This window comes from Bombina bombina, chromosome 9 (genome assembly GCF_027579735.1).
Source record: "Bombina bombina isolate aBomBom1 chromosome 9, aBomBom1.pri, whole genome shotgun sequence".
Classification (NCBI taxonomy): domain Eukaryota; kingdom Metazoa; phylum Chordata; class Amphibia; order Anura; family Bombinatoridae; genus Bombina; species Bombina bombina.
The window spans coordinates 98,530,984-98,556,134 of NC_069507.1; the positions used below are offsets into that span (position 1 = coordinate 98,530,984).

The 25,151-nt window shown below is 40.7% G+C and overlaps 1 protein-coding gene across 1 annotated transcript in view; it reads left to right on the forward strand.

The window, feature by feature from the left end:
• The window catches only part of LOC128639980 (solute carrier family 22 member 15-like), a 747,078-nt gene that overhangs the window by 691,806 nt on the left and 30,121 nt on the right, over positions 1-25,151 (forward strand). The window contains exon 10 of the mRNA XM_053692271.1: positions 3,696-3,768. Within this exon, the coding sequence (XP_053548246.1) occupies positions 3,696-3,768 (73 nt within the window). The remainder of the gene's footprint in view (positions 1-3,695; positions 3,769-25,151) is intronic.

Sequence of the window (25,151 nt, forward strand, 5' to 3'; positions counted from 1 at the left end):
CACTTGACTCAACTAAATTATATATTAAATAAATATAAATAATATAATATTACATTTATCATCTATCTATCTAGTAAATAACTCTATATATCATTCATCCTCTATAATCTATCTACTAGATGATAGAGCAGTACGTAGTTGATATTATTTATATATATTTTGGTAACATTGTGTTGAATATATAATATTTTACAATTCACTTCACAATACATCCTGCAAGCAACCCTTAACCCCTTAACGACCGAGGACGTGCAGGGTACGTCCTCAAAAAAAAGGCAGTTAATGCCTGAGAACGTACCCTGCACGTCCTCGGTTTGGAAAGCAGCTGGAAGCGATCCTGCTCGCTTCCAGCTGCTTTCCGGTTATTGCAGTGATGCCTCGATATGGAGGCATCCTGCAATAACCTTTGGTAGCCATCCGGTGCAGAGAGAGCCACTCTGTGGCCCTCTCTGCACCGGAGATCGGTGGCTACCTGCGTTGGTGGGTGGGAGCCGGACCGGGAGGCGGGTGGCGGCCATCGATGGCCCTGGTTATGTGCAGGGGGGGCGGGATCGTGGGCGGGGACGAGCAGGGGCGTGCACGGACGCGCGGGGGCGGGCGCGTGCACGGGGAGGGAGCGGGTGGGAACCGCTACACTACAGAAAAGGATTTAATAAAAAATGTATAAATATCGAAATCTTTAAAAAAAAAAAAGATCAGCAAGGTGGTGGGGGTTTGTCTGTGTGGGGGGGGGGGAAGCTACACTACAGAAAAAAGCCCCAAAAAAATAAAAAAAGCACTTTTTTTTGCAAACTGGGTACTGGCAGACAGCTGCCAGTACCCAAGATGGCCCCCAATGAGGCAGAGGGGAGGGTTAGAGAGCGGTTTTGGGGGGGATCAGGGAGGTTGGGGGCTAAGGGGGGGATCCTACACCCTAGCATATGTAAATATGCTAAAAAAAATTTTTATTTTTTTTAAAAAACCCTTTTATTTTAGTACTGGCAGACTTTCTGCCAGTACTTAAGATGGCGGGGACAATTGTGGGGTGGGGGAGGGAAGGGAGCTGTTTGGGAGGGATCAGGGGGTGGGATGTGTCAGGTGGGAGGCTGATCTCTACACTAAAGCTAAAATTAACCCTGCAAGCTCCCTACAAACTCCCTAATTAACCCCTTCACTGCTAGCCATAATACACGTGTGAGGCGCAGCAGGATTTAGCGGCCTTCTAATTACCAGAAAGCAACGCCAAAGTCATATATGTCTGCTATTTCTGAACAAAGGGGATCCCAGACAAGTATTTACAACCATTTGTGCCATAATTGCACAAGCTGTTTGTAAATTATTTCAGTGAGAAACCTAAAATTGTGAAAAATTTAACTTTTTTTTCAATTTGATCGCATTTGGCGGTGAAATGGTGGCATGAAATATACCAAAATGTGCCTAGATCAATACTTGGGGTTGTCTACTATACTACACTAAAGCTAAAATTAACCCTACAAGCTCCCTAAAAGCTCCCTAATTAACCCCTTAACTGCTGGGCATAATACACTTGTGGTGCGCAGTGGCATTTAGCGGCCTTCTAATTACCAAAAAGCAACGCCAAAGCCATATATGTCTGCTATTTCTGAACAAAGGGGATCCCAGAGAAGAATTTACAACCATGTATGCCATAATTGCACAAGTTGTTTGTAAATAATTTCAGTGAGAAACCAAAAGTTTGTGAAAAAATTTGTGAAAAAGTGAACGATTTTTTGTATTTGATCGCATTTGGCGGTGAAATGGTGGTATGAAATATACCAAAATTGTCCTAGATCAATACTTTGGGATGTCTACTAAAAAAAAATATATACATGTCAAGGGATATTCAGGGATTCCTGAAAGATATTAGTGTTCTAATGTAACTAGCGCTAATTTTGGAAAAAAGTGGTTTGGAAATAGCAAAGTGCTACTTGTATTTATGGCCCTATAACTTGCACAAAAAGCAAAGAACATGTAAACATTGGGTATTTCTAAACTCAGGACAAAATTTTGAAACTATTTAGCATGGGTGTTTTTTGGTGGTTGTAGATATGTAACAGATTTTGGGGGTCAAAGTTAGAAAAAGTGTGTTTTTTTCAATTTTTCCTCATATTTTATATTTTTTTTATAGTAAATTATAAGATATGATGAAAATAATGGTATCTTTAGAAAGTCCATTTAGTGGCGAGAAAAACGGTATATAATATGTGTGGGTACAGTAAATGAGTAAGAAGAAAATTACAGCTAAACACAAACACCGCAAAAATGTAAAAATAGCCTTGGTCCCAAACGGACAGAAAATGGAAAAGTGCTGTGGTCATTAAGGGGTTAATGAACATTTATAAATAAAATATATTGTATTATTGTAATATGTAATCAAACTCAATGTTATGCGTCACAGAAGTTAAACATTTTTTTAAAAAAAATCAGTAAGGCACTTCAAAGTTTTTTTACGATATTCACTTTATTGCTCACAACTTTGAGCAGTCCCACCACCGCTTGACCACCGCCACAACACCCCCGGATGACTTCCACACACTCTTCACTGGTTCGCCTCTCATCCTACCCCTCCGCCTCCGTCTTCATGACGATCTGAAGATTTTTTATTTTTTTAAATTGCAAACTCTCACGGTTTTAAAACCGTGGCAATTAATTGCGGTTTAAAACCGCATCCGCGATTAATCGTGCAGCCCTAATGCCAGGCCTGGGGTACTATACCTGAGGATAACGAGTCTTGAACAATTAAGAGTAGAGGTTTGGCTATGACAGTGCTAAATTTCCTTAGACCCTTGGGTGTACCTGGGGTTTTATTTACCTTGATATTGTCCATTTTTTTTTCATATTGGTAATGGCTTGCATATTGTAGTTTGTTTCAATATCACTTCCACTGGTTCCTCTCTTGTTTATAATGAAGAGAAAAAAATGTTTAGCACCTAAGCTTTGTATTTAGCCACATTGGGTTGGATTTATTTATTTTATTTTATAACATTAAACATTAAAATTAAAAGCCTTGGTTGGACCCTTGTTACACTGCGTATGGAAACTGATTTGAAACGTGACCATGGTTTGATCACTATTACCTAAATGTTCTTTGACTTCTTTGTTTGTTTTGTTATCCAGCATAGATTTATTTCTAGTTAAAGGGACACTAAACCCAAACAATTTCTTTCATGATTGAAGTAGAGAATACAATTATTAACAACATTCCAATTTACTTCTATTATCTAATTTGCTTCATTCTTTAGATATCCTTTGTTGAAGAAATTGCAATGCACATGGGTGAGCCAATCACGAGGCAACTATGCGCAGCAACCAATCAGCACCTATCTAGATATGCTTTTCAGCAACGTATATCAAGGCAACGAAGCAAGTTAGATAATAGAAGTAAATTAGAAAGTTGTTTAAAATTGAATGCTCCTAAATCATGAAAGAAAAAATTTGGGTTTCATGTCCCTTTAACTCCACTATTAATTGTGACATTAAAATACTGGGTAAATATTATGTAACACTCATTTGTGTTTTTATTTTTTATAGTTTGGATTTTTTATGTATATTTTGAGGGCTGTTGTGAAAGATATATTCTAGTTTTTAAATATTCAATATTATAAGTTATTGATGTATTCAGTTTTTGGGGAGTGGGGTAATTTATTCTTATTTAAGCAACATTTTACCAATAAAGTTTTTTTTTACTTCTCTTGCAGGAATGCTGGCTTAGGCGTCTGTGCTATGGCTTGTAGATTTGGGGGCATCCTTGCACCATTTGTACCTTCAATGGTAAGAGTTTTTAAACTTTTTGATGTTCTACTATGAGAACATTAGAAAAAAAAAAAACATTATAAAACACTTGATTAGATATTCTGAAGTAGAAATGCCTCCCAGAAGTCTAAGGGTGTGGGTTCCCACTGCTACAGGTAACTCTTCACGTCCTTATTGAATTCTGTTTGTACCTATTTGGACTAATATAGGCTGAGCTGTAGCCTCTTCTTCAGGTGAGGTGTTTGTTATTTTGCTTTGGGGGGAAAGCGTGATTTAGCCCAACTCAATACAGCTTATTAATTACTGTAAGTGTCCAGCCACCCCCAGATTGCCAGTGACCTTTCAGATGATCCCAACATCTTCTATACTTTAGAAACATTAACTTGGGTTTCCCCCATTGCATTTGTAGACTCTAGCTGACTCGCAGAAGTTAAACCCTGTCAGTTACCCTCTCCTATATGCTCTTATCCTGCTAGGACAGTCAGGATAGCTTCAGGTATTCTCCAGCTTACTTTTTAAATGGACATTGTACATGTCACGGATTCCAGGCTGCTAAGGGTAAACCTCCACCCCCTACTACCTAGCCCCCTCCATTCTCTCACCGGATTTGGACTTTTAAGAGCATTCGCAATCTCCCAGATGTTTTGTTTTATTTGTGTGTGATCTGTACCTCCTCACGGAAGAGCTGATCTCTCACTGCTAAACCATCTCCAGTTGGCCGGGCCCCTGGAACTGCTGGTCGGCCGCATCACCCCAGACACCCGCTAACTTATACCCCAGGTCGTTTCAGCGACCCTTTACTCCAGAGCTTCGCTCTTTTGGGGTTTGGTATCTCCTAGGGAGGGCAAGAGGTGAGGTGATTGCTGGAAGAGAGCTCCCTTGGGAACTGGGGTTTCCAGACCTCCCTACAGCTCCTATTTCCCCATAGCCTTCCTGGTGTACGTTTGATCACCGGTAGCTCCGGCCCCCAGCCATGGATCACGTCGCTTTTTAGCCTGTAGTATCTGGGGACCGAGGGCTTTCCAACGACACCCTGGAAGTGCCGACGCTCACCCGGGATCACCCCGAAATAGCCACCTCTGTACCACTGGGACTCTGTAAGACAATGGACACTATGGGGGGGGGCGCCAGCCTGTCTGGAGGGGCGGGAATGGCGGGAGATCTGAGGGTCTGATAAGACTCCTCATCAAGATGTGTTTGTGTATATAAGCAGTGTGTTTCCACAATAAAGTTGTTCTTTTTGTTTCACCCGAATACTAGACTGTCTAGTCATTTGGGTGGGCTCCACTATAATCGCTTTCTCCTCTACATAACGGCATGTTCCAGGTATAGGAAGGACACTTTGGCTGAGCTACCTTGTCGGGGTAGCCGGTATCCGTCACAGTACACTAGATTTTTCTTTGCATAAATGTTTTGTAGATGATCCATTTATATAGCCCATTTGGGTGTTTTTCTACAAATGTATAGTTTTGCTTATTTTTAGATAACATTGTGATGATTTTCAGACTCCTAACCAAGCCCCAAAGTTTTAGATGCATACTGATGTATACAGACTTCAGATTGCTTTTGTTTGTTTAATGGGTCTTTTGATATTCAGGGGAGAGTGGAGGAGTGGAGGTTCTGCTATCAACCCCTTTTAGTGGTTGTCCCAGGCTAATCTCATCAACAGTGCTAAATTGGGAGCTTCAAAGTAAGTTTTTAACAGATTTTATACTGGATTTTTATATCAGTATCTGTGCATATTATTCTTTATATTAGTGTCTTATACATGCAGTGAAATGAAAAATGGTGTTTACTGCCCCTTTAACTGCACTGTACTGTCTATTGTACTTAATGCTTATCAAGATGACCGTGTCATACTGAAAAATGCACCGAAGGGCTCAGGTGTGTGCTCTTTTATTTGTGGTAATTGTAGGGTTGTCCCTTAATATACAGAACTTTTATGAGTTATACATTCTGCAGGGGGTGCAGGGAGGAATATGAATAGAGCTGTCCAGAAACACAATACATGTTCCTCTCTGCACACCCTGCAGCATGTGTAAGTCATAAGTGTCCAGGAAAACATGGCTGAGGTGGCAACCTTAGGTAATTGTGGGGTTAATGGGTCTATATGTATGCGTTTCATTTTTTTCTGCCTGTTCTAGTGTTTGTATAGTAATTTCCACAAATGTATGTAGTTGCCCCTTTAAGTACTGTGTACATGAAATTTACTTTTGCATTTTAGCAGCTTTACTTTAGAATGTAAACCTGCTGCTGTTTGTATTATTGCTCCTAGGACCTGCATGGGTCTGGGGCAAGTTATATAATTTAATTGTTATTTGGACACCTGTTTGCTTCAGATAAGTCATTGCTCTTTCTGTTAAGAAAGAATTGCTGTTTGTTCTTGAATTTGTCTCAAGAAGTGTATCAAGAGGCAGAGGATTCTGGTATTCCTGCTATTTCTGATTCAGTGAGATATTGTGGAATATTTAAGGCAACATTTGTTAGACATTTTGAGATTTGCAATGCTGTAATGATTTTTCTTATGACAATATCTCTTAAAGGGACATGAAACCCAATTGTTTTTTCTTTTATGATTCAGAGAGAGCATACATTTTTTAACAACTTTCCAATTTATTTCTATGATCTATTTTGCTACATTCACTACTGGGAGCTAGCTGAACAGATTAGCAAGCCAAGTACAAGAGGTATATATGCACAGCCATCAATCAGCAGCCACCTAGGCATACTTTTCAACAAAAGGTTTACAATGAGAACTAAGCAAACTAGATAATAGAAGTAAATTGGAAAAACTGGGTTGTGCCTTAGAGGAGGTGTAAACATAAATCTTCCTACACTTTAACAGATTTAGGGGTCGATTTATCAAAGCTGAGGCGGACAGGGGCGCATATACTGTCTGCCTCAGCTCGCCTCTGGCGGGACGAATTTCCCCGGAGGAAATTACCATTGCACACAAGCGCTATTTTGCGCTTGGGTGCAATCACGCGCGGGCAGGAGCTGTCAATCTCCTCTGTCGGACTAGACCACAGAGATTGAATTTCGCCACCTTAGAGGTGGCGAAAAGGTTAGGAGAGCAGCGGTCTCATGACCGCTACATGTTAAATATGGCGAGCAGGTTCTTGTGAGAACTTGCAGCTGTAGGGGCTTTGATAAATTGTAGGGGCTTTAATCTGTGTAATTTATATAGTTTTTTGGACAGATTTCTAGTGAATGGTAAAGGCCTGGTCACAAATGATGTCCTGTATTCTTTTGCTGAATCACTGTTTTGCGTAGATGTACCTGATCTAGATACCGGTTTCCATATCATCCAAACGTTCTGTGGTTCCTTAAAAAGACTGTTTTCTTTAAAAGAACAAAATAATATTCTCTATTTAAAAAAAAAATTCATCATTTGCTGGGGCCCACCCAACATGCTTAAATAATGTGTAGATTGATTCATATAAAGAGCTCATTTTCCAGTCTGCATTAATTCTTGGCAAACAAGTCCGTTTGAATCTATTATTTCTGACACTTTTCGTTTAGAAAATTCCTTATGTTTTTTCACCATTGCTAATGCTCACCAATGAGAGAACCGCTCTTAAGGGGAGCAATGAGCAGAATTTACCACTCCTTTCTCTTATCACCTTATAGGTGGATTTCCTTAAAGGGACACTAAACCCAACATTTTTCTTTTGTGATTCGGATAGAGCATGCCATTTTAAGCAACTTTCTAATTTACTCCTATAATCATTTTTTTCTTTGTTCTCTTGGTATCTTTATTTGACAAGCAGGAATGAAAGCTTAGGAGCCGGCCCATTTTAGGTTTAGCACCTGGGTAGCGCTTGCTGATTGGTGGCTAAATGAAGCCACCAATCAGTAAGCGCTATCCAGGGTGCTTAATAAAATACCATATACTGTATGTTGGGGGACATTTATAAAATTAACCAGAGATCTGATCTCTGGTTAATTTTATAAGTCGTTACTTGTAATGTCTGGTTAATTATCCCGCGCCCGCAAATTGGCAAATTTAGCCCTTATTTTACATTCAGATCTTTTAAAATGCAGTAAAAATAAAAATGCTTTTACGAAATAGAGTATTTTATTTTTACAGCAGACATTCCTTTTAATTTCTTTGCGATTATTTTTTTTCTGCACATTTTGTTTTGCCAGAGTAATTCTTCCAGAGTAATAGATGTAATATAATTGAAGTAATAAAATAATTTAGAATTCCTTTTGCTACCACATTTCAAGACATCTTTAGTTAATTTTGCACTAGTTCTGGTTGGTGCAACCACAATTTCATAGATTTTCTCAGTGGTGGTATCTCTCATCAGATAATTTCCCTCAAATGTTGGCAGACAGTGTACAGGTTCTCTAATTAAAGGTTTCTTCAGCTAAACCTGACTCATTTATGGAGATCACTTTTTTGGTTTTAGGCACAGTGTGGCACAGAGTCTTCCCGTCCTAAACATGCTTTAGAGCCCAGAGACCTGGGAGCACTTCTCTGTCAGCATTATTTTTGTATTCAGTCAGACAACATGATAGTGGTGCCATTCATCAACTGTCACAGGAGGTGTTAACAGCAGACTTTCAATATCATCAAGTTGACAGGGCAAACTATAGAATTCATATTTCCTGTCATTTGAACTCGCAGACAGATGTTCAGAGTCATCGGAAGTTTCATTCCATGGAGTAGTCTCTTAACAAGAATACTTTATCTGTCATATTCCTAGATATGGGGATTTTTGAAAATTGACCCAATGGGAACAATGGAAAAGTGGGAGGTTGCCAAGTACTGATCCAAAAGCAGGGATCCGTATGCCTTTGCTGTGGGCACTGTGACTAATCCTTTGTCTTTTAAACTTGTTTATATCTTTCTTTCAACTGTTTTGGTACAGTGATTCAAAACTTCACACAGGACAAACATGGTCCAAGAGAACGACTTACAGGCTTACTAAAATAGTCTATATCAGATTCTTGATCTTCTGTCTTAGCATATAGTCTATTACCAAGACCTAATAGCACCTGCACTGATAGGTTACTGAATTTTTAATTCTCAAATCTAAAAAAAAAATCTGAAGGCACATAGACCTTTAACAGCTAATACATATTTACATGTTGCAGGCCAACCTTGGAAAGTAACGTTAAAATATGAATGAATCTAGGAATTTCATACCTATTCCACGTATTTTGGATTTTTTGTTTCAAAATGGCATGGATATGGATCTTACTAAATTCTCTGAAAGTTCTGTTTTTATCCGTCTCTTCAGCATTATTCTTTAAAACCTTGAAATAAAGTTTCTTTAAAGTTACTAGCCTTTATAGGTTTTTGATCATGTTTAAGTCCACAGCTAGGTACATTCATATGCTGGGTTTCTTCTTTGTGTTTTTCCGTATCTTATTTTCAGGACAGTGTGATGGAACCCTATAATTTCTGCTGAACATGCTTTCTTCTCAGAACATTAACTTTGTGATTGTGGTTTCTTCATTCTTTCCAACTTCGAGGGAAAAATTGCAAAAATGTCCAAGCTCATTCCACACAGGATGCTGCAGCTTTTTTTGCCTGAGAGATTTTAAGACCTCACTAGTCTTTTTATAAAGCCCAGCTTTGGTACTGACCCACCTATTCTTATATAGTTTATAACTATAACAGATTTCTTTACATTTGAAACTGCATGAAGGTTGTTGTATTGTTCTTAGAGGCTATATATAGTGATGGGATACCACATCTCCAGACTTCTGGTAAGTATTTCTACCTACTCCTGTGATCACAGGTCACCTACCCAATTATTATAAAATGTTTCCATCTAAAGGGGAGGAGAGTCCACGGCTTCATTCATTACTATTGGGAATTAAGAAACTGGCCACAAGGAGGAGGCAAAGACACCCCAGCCAAAGGCTTAAATGCTTCCCTCAGTCATTCTTTGCCTTTCGTCACAGGAGGATGGCAGAGGAGTGCCGGAGTTTCGTAGTCTCTTACGGAGGGTAGTACTCTTCGCAATGGGACTGGAGTTTTAAGTAGTCCTGTCAGCCTCTCAGTGAGAGCCTGGTCGAAAGTTAAAGTCCGGAGATGCAGGGAGAGTCTTTCTGCGAAACCACCCCAACTCATATTAACAGCTCCATAAGCAATCAGCGTTGACGAGTTTCGCTGAGCGAGGCTACTAACCTGTCACACTTGAAGGGCCGTGTTCCTGTTCCACGGCGTAGAGTCTGGTTAAGATCGTTTAATTTTTTATTAATAATGATAACATAGAAGACAGGGTCACAGTGTGGCGCCTTTTTATCTTTACAGAATCAAGGGTTAATATTCCTGGAAGGGGGATTATTGAACAGGGGGGTTTATACATCATATTGTTTATTGTGTCATTGCTGCGCTATGTGTGAGATGAGGCTCTGGCAATGTGTGGAACTTTCATGTTACTTGGTAATCTTGCATGGCCATTTTTGGAGCGTTTTTCCCTAGTGCAGGGGCGGACCTGTGAGACATTCCATGCGTCTGGGTGTGGCTATCTATCCTTCCTGTTGATCTGGGCGCAGGAGACGTAGCAGTTTCTGTAGTCAGGGTCCTAGGAGGGGGTGAGTGCCCCTGCCATTGGTGGTATAAAGGTGCCATTTTAATAAATTTTATCTTTCCAGAATCAAGGGTTAATATTCCTGGAAGGGGGATTATTGAACAGGGGGTTTATACATCATATTGTTTATTGTGTCATTGCTGCGCTATGTGCGAGATGAGGCTCTGGCAATGTGTGGAACTTTCATGTTACTTGGTAATCTTGCGTGTCCATTTTTGGAGCGTTTTTCCCTAGTGCAGGGGCGGACCTGCGAGGCATTCCATGCGTCTGGGTGTGGCTAGCTATCCTTCCTGTTGATCTGTGGCGCAGGAGACGTAGCGGTTTCTGTAGTCCGGGTCCTAGGAGGTGGTGAGTGCCCCGGCCATTGGTGGTATAAAGGTGCCTTTTTAATAAATAATAGTTAGTCTAACCAAGGCGCGCAAGAGATGGAGGACTCTGACGTGTTGGAAGGCTTTCCTTCCTTAATAAAGTCTCATTCCTGTGTTTATTGTGAGGAGGTTCTGGTAGATAGCCTGCTCAACTATGTTACACATGCCTTGATAAAGTTACAACATCTAAATGTAAACAGGTGTCTAGTACTACTGAGCCGTCCACCTCTGAGGATTCTTCGTCCCGGCAGGTGCGTTCCCTACATTCAACTCCGATTGCACATGCAGCTCCCTGGTTTCCGACCGTTACTCCTTTGGGAGAGATTCGTTGGCCATCAGACTTTGCGGACCAACTGGAATCGGTGGTTTCAAAGGTGATCCATGCCTTACTACGTTCTGCTAAGCGCAAGCGTAGGGTTTATCATAGCGGCCCAGCCCAGTGTTTGTCCTCGCCAATCGGAAATCCAGAGGCTCTATACGAGGACGAGGCCCACTCCGACTCTTCGGAGGAGGCCCCTTCTAGGTCGGAGTCCATGTCATCTAAACCTTCGTCAGCGGAGGAGCCTGGTTATAGCTTTAGGATGGAAAATTTGCGCTTTCTATGGCAGGTGCTTGCTACTCTGGAGGTTCCGGAACCTAAGATACCAGAGGAACCTGCAATTCCTAGGTTTGACAAGGTATACGAGGACAGGGTAGTACCTCAGTCTTTCCAGGTTCATGTTAAGATGGCTAATATTATTAAGAACGAATGGTAGCGATTATGTTCTTCCTTTTTCCATTCTTCTTTCTTTATAAAACTGTTCCCCGTTCTGGACTCTCAGCTTGAGCTGTGGGGGACCATCCCTAAGGTGGATGGGGTATCTCTACGCTCGCGAAGCGGACAACTATTCCCCTCGAGGATAGTACGTCGTTTAAAGAGCCCATGGATAAAAAACTGGAAAACATGTTGAGAAAGATGTTTCAGCACACAGGGTTTATTTTTCAGCCAGCAGCGGCCTTTGCGTCAGTCGCTGGAGCTGCGACATATTGGTGTGAATCCATCGACGAGATACAGGAGAAGATGAATGCGCTGAAGATCGCCAATTCTTTAATATGCCTGAATGCTAAGGTGTCAGGTTTTTCTGTTTTAGCGTTCAGGGCTCTGTGGCTAAAATCTGGTCTGCGGACATGACCTCTAAGGCGAGGCTGTTGTCCTTGCCTTTTCAAGGAAAGATCCTGTTCGGTCCAGGATTGGATTCAATGATATCCACGGTTACGGGAGGCAAGGGAAGCTTTCCTACCGCAGGATAAGAAGGCTAAGCCTAAATAATCTACTTTTCATCCCTTTTGTGCAGATAAGGCCCAGCGCCAGCAACCCGCCGCAAAAGCGGATCAGTCCAAGGGATCTTGGAAGCCGGCTCAATCTTGGAACAAGTCTAAGCAGAACAAGATGCCTGCCAAGACGAAATCGGCATGAAGGGGCGGTCCCTGACCGGTCTCCGGATCACGTAGGGGGCAGATTATCTCTATTCTCAGACGCATGGTTGCAGGACGTTCCGGACCCTTGGGTTCTAGAAGTGGTCTCCTAGGGTTCAGATCCCATCCGCCCGAGGGCAGATTCCTCCTGTCAAACCTGACTTCAAGACCAGAAAAGAGAGGCCTTTCTAGAGTGTGTGAGAGATCTCGCCTCTCTCCCTAGTAGAGAGGGGTCTAGAGTACTATTCCAACCTTTTTGTGGTTCCAAAGAAGGAGGGCACGTTCCGCCCGATTCTGGACCTAAAGTGTTTAAACAAGTTTGAGTGTTCCATCGTTCAAAATGGACACTATCAGATCTATTCTGCCCCTAGTTCAAGAGGGACAGTTCATGACAAATTTAGACTTGAAGGACGCTTACCTTCATGTGCCAATAAACAGGGACCATTTCAGTTTCCTAAGATTTGAATTTCTGGACCAACACTTCCAGTTTGTGGCCCTTCCTTTTGGTCTGGCGTCTTCACAAAGGTTCTCGGTGCGCTGCTTGCAGTGGCCAGATCCAGGGGCATTGCGGGGGGCCCCTTACCTAGATGACATCCTAGTTCAGGCACCGTCGTTCAGCCTCGCAGAGTATCATTTGAGGGCTCTTCTTCTTCTGCTCCAATCTCACGGTTGGAAGATCAACTCAGGAAAGAGCTCCCTGGTTCCCAGCAACAGGGTGGAGTTCCTGGGCACGATAATAGACTCTATGTCCATGAAGATGTTTCTCACCGATCAGCGGTGCAGGAAGCTTGCATCCACCTGTCTAGCCCTTCAGTCCTCCTCAAGCCCATCAGTGGCTCAATGTATGGAGATGATAGGTCTCATGGTGTCAAGCATAGATGTCAACCCATTCGTCAGGTTCCACCTAAGACCTCTTCAATTGTGCATGTTGAGACAGTGGAACGGCGATCATTCAGATCTATCACAGCTGATATTCCTGGATGCTTGGCTCGGACTCTGAACTCCCTCTCTTGGTGGATTCGTCCGGAGGAACTGTCCATGGGGACATCCTTCTTGAGACCGTCCTGGGAGATTGTGACGCCAGTCTGTCAGATTGGGGAGCTGTTTGGGGTGCCAGGATGGCACAAGGAAAGTGGTCCAGGGAGGAGTCTCTCCTTCCGATCAACATCCTAGAACTACGAGCAATCTACAATGCTCTGAAGGCTTGGCCTTCTCTGGGGTTGGTCAGTTTTATCAGATTCCAGACCGACAACATTACCTCATTGGCTTACATCAACCATCAAGGGTGTCTCGGATCCTGGAGTGTGCGGAGTCCCACAACTGCTCACTCTCAGCGATTCACATTCCGGGTGTGGACAACTGGGAAGCGGACTTTCTCAGCAGATAGTCCTTCCATCCAGGGGAACGGTCTCTCCACCCCGAGGTGTTTGTCTAAGATGGGGAACGCCGGAGATAGATCTCATGGCATCTAGACTCAATTGCAAGCTACCTCGATACGGGTCAAGGTCCAGGGATCCCCAGGCAGAGCTGATAGATGCCTTAGTGGTTCCTTGGGGATTCAGCCTAGCTTACATTTTTCCACCGATACCACTTCTACCTCATGTAGTGGCACGCATCCAACAGGAGCGGGCCTCGGCCATTCTGATTGCTCCTTCGTGTCATCCTCTCCGCCGTGGAGGTTACCCTGTTGCAGGGATCTGCTGTCACAGGGCCCCTTTCAGCATTGAAATCTAGATTCTCTGAGGCTGACTGCGTGGAGATTGAATGCCTAGTCTTAGCCAAGAGAGGCTTTTCTGAAAGTGTGATTGATACTCTAATTCAGGAAAGGAAGCCAGTCACTCATCGCATCTACCATAAGGTGTGGAGGACTTACTTGTCCTGGTGTGAGAAGCATGGGTATCCTTGGCATAAGGTGAAGGTATCCAGGATTCTGTCCTTTCTCCAAGATGGTTTGGAGAATGGTCTTGCCGCTAGTTCCTTAAGGGGACAGATTTCGGCATTATCAGTTTTGTTGCATAGGAGACTCGCTGAGCTCCCTGACATTCAAACTTTTGTTCAGGCTCTGTCTAGAATCAGGCCTTTCTTTAGACAGTCGGCTCCGCCTTGGAGCTTAAACTTAGTACTTAAGGTTTTGCAGAGGGTTCCGTTTTAACCTATGCATTCCATAGACATTAAGTTTCTGGCCTGGAAGGTTCTCTTCCTGTTGGCTATTGCATCGGCACATAGAGTATCTGAACTAGCTGCCTTGCAATGTGACCCTCCTTATCTGGTGTTTCATGCAGATAAGGCTGTACTTCACACTGAGTTGGGGTTTCTCCCCAAGGTGGTGTCTAACCGTAACATCAATCAGGAAATAGTTACTTCATAACCTGGATGTTGTTCATGCCTTGAAGTTCTATCTTCAGGTTACAAAGGATTTCAGACAGTCTGCATCTCTTTTTGTGGTGTATTCTGGGAAGCGCAAGGGGCAAAGGGCCTCTGCTACTTCTTTGTCTTTTTGGTTGAGGAGCTTGATTCACTTGGCTTATGAGACGACGCAACATAAGCCTCCTCAGAGGATCACGGCTCATTCAACTAGAGCTGTGGCTTCGTCTTGGGCCTTCAAGAATGAGCAAATTTGTAAGGCGGCTACCTGGTCCTCCTTACACATTTTTACAAAGTTTTACAAATTTGATGTTTTTGCTTCTTCGGAAGCTGTTTGTGGTGCCCTCAAATTAGGGTCCGCCTTTTACCCTCCCGGTTTCATTCAGTGTCCTCTAGAGCTTGGGTATATGTTCCCATTAGTAATGAATGAAGCCATAGACTCTCCTCCCCTTTAGATGGAAAACATAAATTATGCTCACCTGATAATTTCATTTCCATCGAGGGGAGGAGAGTCCACGGCTCCCGCCCGTATCTCTGTTGGGATTTTATCATCTTCTGGCAAATGTATCATCATCTTCTGGCACTTTTTTTACCCTGATATTTCTCCTACTGTTCCTGGTTCCCTCGGCAGAATGACTGGGTAATAAGGGAAGTGGGGGAGGTATTTAAGCCTTTGGCTGGGGTGTCTTTGCCTCCTCCTGCTGGCCAGGTTCTTAATAGTAATGAATGAAGCCGTGGACTCTCCTCCCCTCGATGGAAATGATATTATCAGGTAAGCATAATTTATTTCGAGTGTGATCTAATTTATTAGTAAGTTTAAGTCTGGTTATTTAACAATAGTTTGTGGACCTGAGTGAGTTTGTTTGTTAAGAGATTTAAATACTTAGGAGTTGATCAGAAATCTTTTAAAAAAAAGTTTATATAATGATTCTTCTACAATTCACCTTAAATAGACATAAAACCCAACATTTTTCTTTCATGCATCTGATAGAACATACAGTTTTAATCAACGTATGCTTTGTTGAAAAGCATGGATGTAATCACAGGAGTGTGCACGTGTCTGCAGCAGTTTTGCAACAATATTATACTTTAGCAAGAGCACTAGATGGCAGCAATATTTCCAGTCATTTAGGGCTTCAAGCATGTGCACGTTACCTACCTAGGTATCTGTAAAACAATTAATAACAAGATAACAATGAAAATTTGATAATAGAAGTAAACTTTTTTTAAAGTGTATTCTCTATTATAATAATTAAAGAAAAAGTTTGGGTTTCGTGTCCCTTTAAAGTCTATGGGGATTTTTGGCAGGAAATCATTTGATAAGTTTTTGTAAAAGATTATGATCAATATAGGAAGATAGATTGGATGATAAGAAGTTAGTATTGCTAAACATAGCAAAATAAAAGGGAGAGGAAAGTCTAAATTAAAATTTTGTATGATCCAAAGAGAGCATGTCATTTTAAGACACTTAAAGGTAAGGTAAAGTTTAGGGCTATTGAATCCATATAATCAAAGTACTAATTAACCATAAGCTAGTCGCTAACTTTGTTTTTTGTTATATTATGTTGTTTACCTGAAATCCAAAGTTTATAATTCCTAACGTTGTATTCAATTCTCCTCCCCCATGCCACTTCCGTGTTTCTATATTTTATTTCAGCAAGCGGTCTCACCCCTCTGCTTACGTCAGCTCAATGCGCGTTCACAGACTCTATAGATCTTATGCGCATGCGCCACTTCCCCCACTGCCAGATACATTGTTGAGATTGTAACAAATGATTCATTGAGCCTAAGAGTTCCGTCGATCGCAGGCAGAAAGATAATAAAGCAATCGCTACATAACTTACACTGAGCATGCGCGACTCACGAACGAGCACGGGTGGAAGTAGGTTTAGTCCGACGCATGCGCTCAGTCATCGAGTGACGTCGGAATGGATGGGCTAAACCCCTGAAGGGGAAACAGCGGATTGGTCTATAATATCGGTAGCGACTGTCAATCAAAGTTCCCAAAATGTCGGGCGGACAAAGATTGGTGTCGGAACAATAGTTCAACGTTAGAAAAATATGTAATTATGTGAAATATTCTCGAATGATGAATGAAACTTATGTTATTTTTTAAAAATAGTAAACATAGCGTTAAGTAGTGTGCTCAACTTTACCTTACCTTTAAATTCATTTATATTGTTCTCTTAGTATCCTTTGTTGTTAAGAATATGTACATACTCTCAGCAGCAACAATGCACTACTTGGCGATTGGTGGCTGCTACACACATTTGTCTCTTGTCATTGGCTCACCAGATGTGTTCATATAGCTCCCAGTGGTGCATTGCTGCTCCTTCAACTAAGGATACCAAAAGAATGAAGCAACCTTGATAATAGAATGGTATGCTCTATTTGTATCATGAAAGAAAAAAGTGGGTTTCATGTCTCTTTAAAATTGTGGTTTATTTCACAGGATTTTTTAATCAAATAATAGCTTACTTGGATTTTTTCAGGAGTCATCCTATGGCAGGGCTCGACAAACCAGAGAGACACTGGCTCCTAGAATTTTACCACTGGCTCCTAACTTTATGTTTTTTCTCCATATATCTGTATAGAAATACCACTGTCTGGCTCCTAAACGTATGTCTGACTTGTAAATAATATTACTAGCTCCTAAGTATTAAACAGATTTGTCAACCTCTGTCCTATGATAAACGATTATTTTAACAAATATCTTATCACACACAAACTTTTTGATACATTCTTAACAGTTATTTCAAGATGTTTAGATCTATGGATGAAGTTTCAGTTACAGTGAGAAAGCCTTACACTTATATGAATTTTTTTCATTTGCTCGGGTATTACTATAGCTACTAACAATCAGCACACAGAATGGTCTTTAGTAGCTTAAAAGGACAGTCAACACCAGAATTTTTACACAGTAATAACAATACACGTTTTACCTCTGTGATTACCTTGTATCTAAGCTTCTGCAAACTGCCCCCTTATTTCAGTTCTTTTGACAAAATTGCATTTTATCCTATCAGCGCTGACTCCTAGGTAACTTCACGTGTTATCTATATGACACACTTGAACTAATGCCCTCTAGTGGTGAAAAACTGTCAAAAAGGTCTAAGAAATTAGCATATAAGCCTACCTAGGTTTAGCTTTCAACTAAGAATACGAAGAGAACAAAGCAAAATTGATGATACAATTAAATTGGAAAGTTGTTTAAAATGACATGCCCTATTTGAATCATGAAAGTTTAATTTGGACTTGACTGTCCCTTTAAAAGTTCAAACTACTGTATTAAACTCTAAAATAGCAAGTTGGTTATATTGGACCATACGTTTTAGATGAGCAACTAAAAAGAAGCATAGTGGTTTTAAATTATGCATAGTGAACATTTTGAAGAATAAATCATTGGCTCTTGTAAAAAAGAGATCAAATACTGCTTATAGTATATCATAGCTTTCCAAGGTTACAAATATAAAGCTATGCCCTGAAGTATTCATCTTTCTATATTAAAGCTATAATAACCATTAATTTGTTAGAATTCACAGAATGGTCACTTGACCTTCAATAATTTACTGCTTGATCTCGAGTGCTTTGATATAATGACAATCTTAGTGTCATTATAATGTTGATATGAATTGCACACTTAGAATACAGTTATACCGCCATCCACAAGCCTAGGTTTTCTGTTTATATTCTATGAGCAAAGCAGAAAAGCCAAACAAAAATCATATCTTAATTTAAAGGGACAGTCTACATCTTAGTCCAGTGCTTTCCAAACTGTGTGTCGGGACACATTAGTGTGTCGGCAGCAGTGTGTAGGTGTGTCCCTGCTTCACACAAATTGTTTAGAATTGAAAAAAAAATTTTGGTTTCTGACTTTCTGCCTGCATGCTACGCATATCACGTGATCGACACCTAGTGGGTCACAGATCATCTTAACCTATTGGCGCAGCTCAGCGGGAACTGAAACTATTCCCATTGGCGGCTTTGGGGACACATTAGCTCCTGACTGCACGTGTAGTCTCCTCAATCGGCTCGAGACTGCATGCGTAGTCAGTGAGTGGGACAACAGTGTGTTTGCAGCAAGGGCAGTAGTCAGTCAGACTCGCAGAGCTCTAAGGGTGGCATCTTAAATGCTGAGCTGAAGTCAGAAGTTAAAGGGTTGGTTTTTTTTGCAGCTACCTCCCAGTAGTGCATTGCTGCTCCTGCTCTTGATATATGGATAGGATAGGAAGTGGAAGCCTAAAAATGCTTGATGATGTAATGTGAGTGTCTTTAACATTCCACCAAATATTCAGAAACTGTGTTCATCCCATCAACCTCATACATACCATTAAAATAGTAAGTAGCCATTAGTGTTATTAAACTTTTTTTTAATTATTGCACATACATACGGTTACTTGTAAATACATTTTGTTGTTATATAATTTATGTATGTGTCCGTATCTCTTGAAACAAAATAGTTTAACCTCCTGTTTGCTAGTACAACAGAATTAATGTGTCGCGAAATGATGTAGGTCTAAAACGTGTGTCACCAACATGAAAAGTTTGGAAAGCTCTGCCTTAGTCATTTTAAAGTCTTAACTTAGATTAAGCTGCAAATAGCCTCCTGCACCTCTTTCTATATCATGCAGTAGGAACAGTAAAACAGATATTTTAAAATGAATAGTGTTTCTGGACAGTTTGAAATGGCTCTGCCCACTGGACGCCAGTCCCTGAAATAAAGTTTTTTTCTTTTCTTTCATAAGGTGGTAAGAGTCCATGAGGCATTACTTCTGGAAATAGATCTCCTGACCACTAGGACAAGGCAGAGATTCCCAAACTTCAAGAGCACTTAATCCTTCCCACCTTTCTGGTATGCCAGTCTTATCTTTACCTCTAAAGGAGGAAGGTGCTCCAGATTCTTTGTTGATAGGGGTCCTCAGACAGATTTGAGGCCCATTGTTCCCCTCAAAGAGCTGCTATTGAGAGACAGAGGGGAGATTGGAGTATGGGGCAGGGACATAATTACTCCAAGGAGTCTGTCACACGTGTTGCGGGGACTGATCCGCAACTGTTTGGTAGTCAATATACTCCAAATGAAGATCCACTGCTGTGATGTACACAGCACTGGATGGGTTCTTTACTAGAAGGTGTCACTTCTACGGTGGGTAGGGGCAGTAGAGTGGGGCAGTTCAGGTAAATATAAATCACATTTTTCACTCACATAGCTCACTATTAGCAGGTACAGTTATACATAGTACATTATAGCCAGGGAACAATTATTAGACAAATTACATGACATTCACATACTCTAGATATAGGGCTTTGCCTAACTTATGCAACAGAACTGTACTGGTGAACCCCTTAGAATTTTTAACTGTCAAAACTGTACTGGGGAACCTCTTAGAATTGTTAACTGTCAGTTTTATTGGATTATTCTTATCGTTCATTTTAATGATACTGCTAAATTGTTGTTACTTTTTCGACGCTAGCGCTATTCAGGCGCGCTCCTTATAATTTGCACACTCACAGCTCCAGTTATGCAATTCTATTCCCCGAGCGAGCTACCGAGTCGTCCTTCTGTCTCAGGACAGTGTGTCTCATATATTTAGACAGTGCTTCTCTTTTTACTATAATTGTTTGGCAGCGTGGCAGCTAAGTTTTTTTCCCTCGCTAATAGCCCAACGCTTCTTCCTGCACGCCACTGCTGGAGTTGTTTTGTAGCGAACAATCAGCATTTCTGAAGACTCTGCGCTTCTTTTTCTACTGGCAGCTTAACGGGTAGGATTACCATACTTCAAGAGCCAGGGGACTATGTGAATTAGTCATATTTTGCTATACTTTAGTTAAACAAAATAGGTCAGATTGTGAGAGGACCGCTTCCAGTTACGAACGATAAGGGGTATATCGCGGGTGTTTGCATGCGTCAGGTTTTCCGCTCGTATTACAAGTTGAAAGTAAACCTGATCGCTAGAGCACAATCGCAATTTATGCTCCTATAATTACTGCGTCCTCAGAGCTCTGGTTAACTGATTTGTGAAACAAAAAACTGTCACAAAACACCTAAAAAATAAGTTGCAAAGTACAGTTACACTCATAATAACACCACCTATTGGTGGGTAGTCCTTTAGGTAGAAACCTCTGGTTGATTTAGTATTGTGAAAAAAAGAGAATGTAGATAGATTTATTTATATTTCATGCTTGTCCCACCCTTCACTGCTTGGGTATTGGTGTCCCACGAGTAATGGATCGTGGACTCTCACCACCTGTATGAAAAAAGTATAATGTCAATTTCTTTACCTAAGAAAGGTGTACAAAAATTGCTAAATAAATAGCAAACTTTGTACAGATGAAACTTAAGTGTCAGTTGTGTGTTCTCCTTTAAATTTAAGTTTGGCGGTAGCCGTGAAAACCGGCGTTAGAGGCTCCTAACGCTGGTTTTAGGCTACCTCCGGTATTTGGAGTCACTCAAAAAAGGGTCTAACGCTCACTTTTCAGCCGCGACTTTTCCATACACCTACTCTAAGCCCCCTAATAAAATAACAAAGCCCCCCAAAATAAAAAAATGCCCTACCCTATTCTAGATTACTAAAGTTCAAAGCTCTTTTACCTTACCAGCCCTGAACAGGGCCCTTTGCGGGGCATGCCCCAAGAAGTTCAGCTCTTTTGCCTGTAAAAAAAACCATACAATACCCCCCCAACATTACAACCCACCACCCACATACCCCTAATCTAACCCAAACCCCCCTTAAATAAACCTAACACTAAGCCCCTGAAGATCTCCCTACCTTGTCTTCACCTCACCGGGTTCAGCGATCGGTCCAGAAAAGGGTCAGAAGTCTTGATCCAAGCGGAGCAAGAAGAGGTCCTCCATCCGGTAGAAGTCTTCATCCAAGCGGGGCAGAAGAGGTCTTCCATCCAATTGAAGTCTTCATCCAAGCGGGATCTTCTATAGTCATCCATCCGGAGCGGAGCGGCAGGATCCTGACGACCTCCGACGCGGAACATCCATCCTGGCCGACGACTGAACGACGAATGCCGGTTCCTTTAAATGACGTCATCCAAGATGGCGTCCCTCGAATTCCGATTGGCTGATAGGATTCTATCAGCCAATCGGAATTAAGGTAGGAATATTCTGATTGGCTGATGGAATCAGCCAATCAGAATCAAGTTCAATCCGATTGGCTGATCGAATCCTATCAGCCAATCGGAATTCGAGGGACGCCATCTTGGATGACGTTATTTAAAGGAACCGTCATTCGTCGTTCAGTCGTCGGCCAGGATGGATGTTCCGCGTCGGAGGTCTTCAGGATCCCTCCGCTCCGGATGGATGACTATAGAAGATCCCGCTTGGATGAAGACTTCAATCGGATGGAAGACCTCTTCTGCCCCGCTTGGATGAAGACTTCTACCGGATGGAGGACCTCTTCTTGCTCCGCTTGGATCAAGACTTCGGACCCTCTTCTGGACTGATCGCTGAACCCGGTGAGGTGAAGACAAGGTAGGGAGATCTTCAGGGGCTTAGTGTTAGGTTTATTTAAGGGGGGTTTGGGTTACATTAGGGGTATGTGGGTGGTGGGTTGTAATGTTGGGGGGGGTATTGTATGGGTTTTTTTACAGGCGAAAGAGCTGAACTTCTTGGGGCATGCCCCGCAAAGGGCCCTGTTCAGGGCTGGTAAGGTAAAAGAGCTTTGAACTTTAGTAATCTAGAATAGGGTAGGGCATTTTTTTATTTTGGGGGACTTTGTTATTTTATTAGGGGGCTTAGAGTAGGTGTAATTAGTTTAAAATTGTAATATTTTTCTTATGTTTGTAAATATTTTTTTATTTTTTGTAACTTAGTTCTTTTTTATTTTTTGTACTTTAGTTAGTTTATTTCATTGTAGTTATTTGTAGGTATTGTATTTAATTAATTTATTGATAGTGTAGTGTTAGGTTTAATTGTAGGTAATTGTAGGTATTTTATTTAATTAATTTAATGATAGTATAGTGTTAGGTTTAATTATAACTTAGGTTAGGATTTATTTTACAGGTAAATTTCTAATTATTTTAACTATTTTAGCTATTAAATAGTTCTTAACTATTTAATAGCTATTGTACCTGGTTAAAATAAATACAAAGTTACCTGTAAAATAAATATTAATCCTAAAATAGCTATAATATAATTATAATTTATATTGTAGCTATATTAGGATTTATTTTACAGGTAAGTATTTAGCTTTAAATAGGAATAATTTATTTAATAAGAGTTAATTAATTTTGTTAAATTAAAATTATATTTAATTTAGGGGGGTGTTAGTGTTAGGGTTAGACTTAGCTTTAGGGGTTAATACATTTATTAGAATAGCGGTGAGCTCAAGTCGGCAGATTAGGGGTTAATAATTTAAGTTAGGTGTCGGCGATGTTAGGGAGGGCAGATTAGGGGTTAATACTATTTATTATAGGGTTAGTGAGGCGGATTAGGGGTTAATAACTTTATAATAATAGCGGTGCGGTCCGCTCGGCAGATTAGGGGTTAATAAGTGTAGGCAGGTGGAGGCGACGTTGTGGGGGGCAGATTAGGGGTTAATAAATATATTATAGGGGTCTGCGATGTTAGGGCAGCAGATTAGGGGTACATAGGGATAATGTAAGTAGCGGCGGTTTACGGAGCGGCAGATTAGGGGTTAATAATAATATGCAGGTGTCAGCGATAGCGGGGGCGGCAGATTAGGGGTTAATAAATGTAAGGTTAGGGGTGTTTAGACTCGGGGTACATGTTAGAGTGTTAGGTGCAGACGTAGGAAGTGTTTCCCCATAGCAAACAATGGGGCTGCGTTAGGAGCTGAACGCGGCTTTTTTGCAGGTGTTAGGTTTTTTTTTCAGCTCAAACAGCCCCATTGTTTTCTATGGGGGAATCGTGCACGAGCACGTTTTTTAGGCTGGCCGCTTGCGTAAGCAACTCTGGTATCGAGAGTTGAAGCTGCGTTAAATATGCTTTACGCTCCTTTTTTGGAGCCTAACGCAGCCTTTATGTGGACTCTCAATACCAGAGTTATTTTTATGGTGCGGCCAGAAAAAAGCCGGCGTTAGCTTTTCGGGTCCTTACCGACAAATCTCTAAATCTAGCCGACAATGTGCTGTGTGCTGCACTTGATACAATGTGTACAAAAATTACTGAATAAATGAAAATTGATATGTGTGAAACTTTGTGCAGATGAAACTTAAGTTTCAATTGTGTATTCTTTAGATAAAATCAAATTTTATTTTTTTAAATGTAATATAAATGTGAACTTAAATATCTGGATATATATAAAAAATATACGTGAGTTAGAACAAGTGAAATAAAAATATATAATCAAAAAAAGGGATCAATAGTAAGTCCATAATAACTTGTGGTATATAATATATATATAATATGTTGAGACCGCTCTTCTTCTGGCAGGATTGGACTTGCAAGAAAGATCTAAAAAAGATATGAAGAAGAGCGCCTCATGGTGCATTTTATCCAAGATAAATTTCTAATAAAATGAAGGTTTCTGACAAGTGGTTACTCACAAGGCTGTATGCACTAAATAAAGTGCAATATGTGCAGGCCGGGCTTTGCGGTCTCCAGCTGACTGATAGCGGCAATATTCTCCTTCAAATGGCGATGGAATAGGTTCAGGATATGGTAGCCTTTTAAAACATAAAGGACACAAAGCTTCTCCTATTGCAGGTAAAACTAACAGAGTAATTCCAGGAAAGTGGTGAAATGGAAACTCACATTTCAATTTGCACTGTTGATTTGTGAAAATAAAGCAGGCTGGATGTTACAAACACCAGTTGTCTGAGTTTGGTCTCCCTGGATTGTTCCTCCAGACAGTTGGAAAAGTGGGTAGGTGGAATAAAGTGCTCCAAATTAAAAAGTAGTTTAAAAGCAGACTACTTAAAATCACAAATGTATTTTAAAAGTGAATAAAATATGCAACGCGTTTCTCAGCTGGTTATCAGGCATGTAAACAGTTTGTATGAGGAGCACTATATATACACATATACTTCCAATTAGTTAACAGTGGGCATATTCATTATTTCCAATTAGTATTCTCAGTATATAACTTCCGGAAATTCATATAGCAGTAAATATAATAAAAGACATCGCAATAGAAATACAAATATGATAGTAAAAATGTGCATAGAAAAATTGTTAGCTTTCCACTTTGACAGATGCCTGCTGTTTTTTGTGAGATCCTATTGGTCAATAAGCCATCACATGTTTATTGCACTGTGCTGATCCGCTTGTAAGTGAATTCATTAGCATATGTTAATGACCAAAATTGACCAACAGAATTGAATATTATAATAACCCCACATCGTTTTAATTTTAAACCGCAATCCTACATATTCACCCTTCCAAAATTGACCTACATAGATTTACTATATATTTCAATACCATAATCATTAGAAACTTGGAAAACAAGACCCATACAACCAAAGGCACTATATTATATTAATTAAAAATGAATCTAGATCCAAAGCTTACTTGTTAATTTAGCATATCAAATCCTAGGTTTTAGAATTGTAGATACATCTATATGCAAAATAAATTAAGCAAAGAATACCATCACTACTAATATTTTAGGAAAAGATTTTCACTTCTAGAAATCATAATAGCCCTGGCTTACAAATCTTTTAACAACTCTTTTTTCCACTTGTTGCGATATAT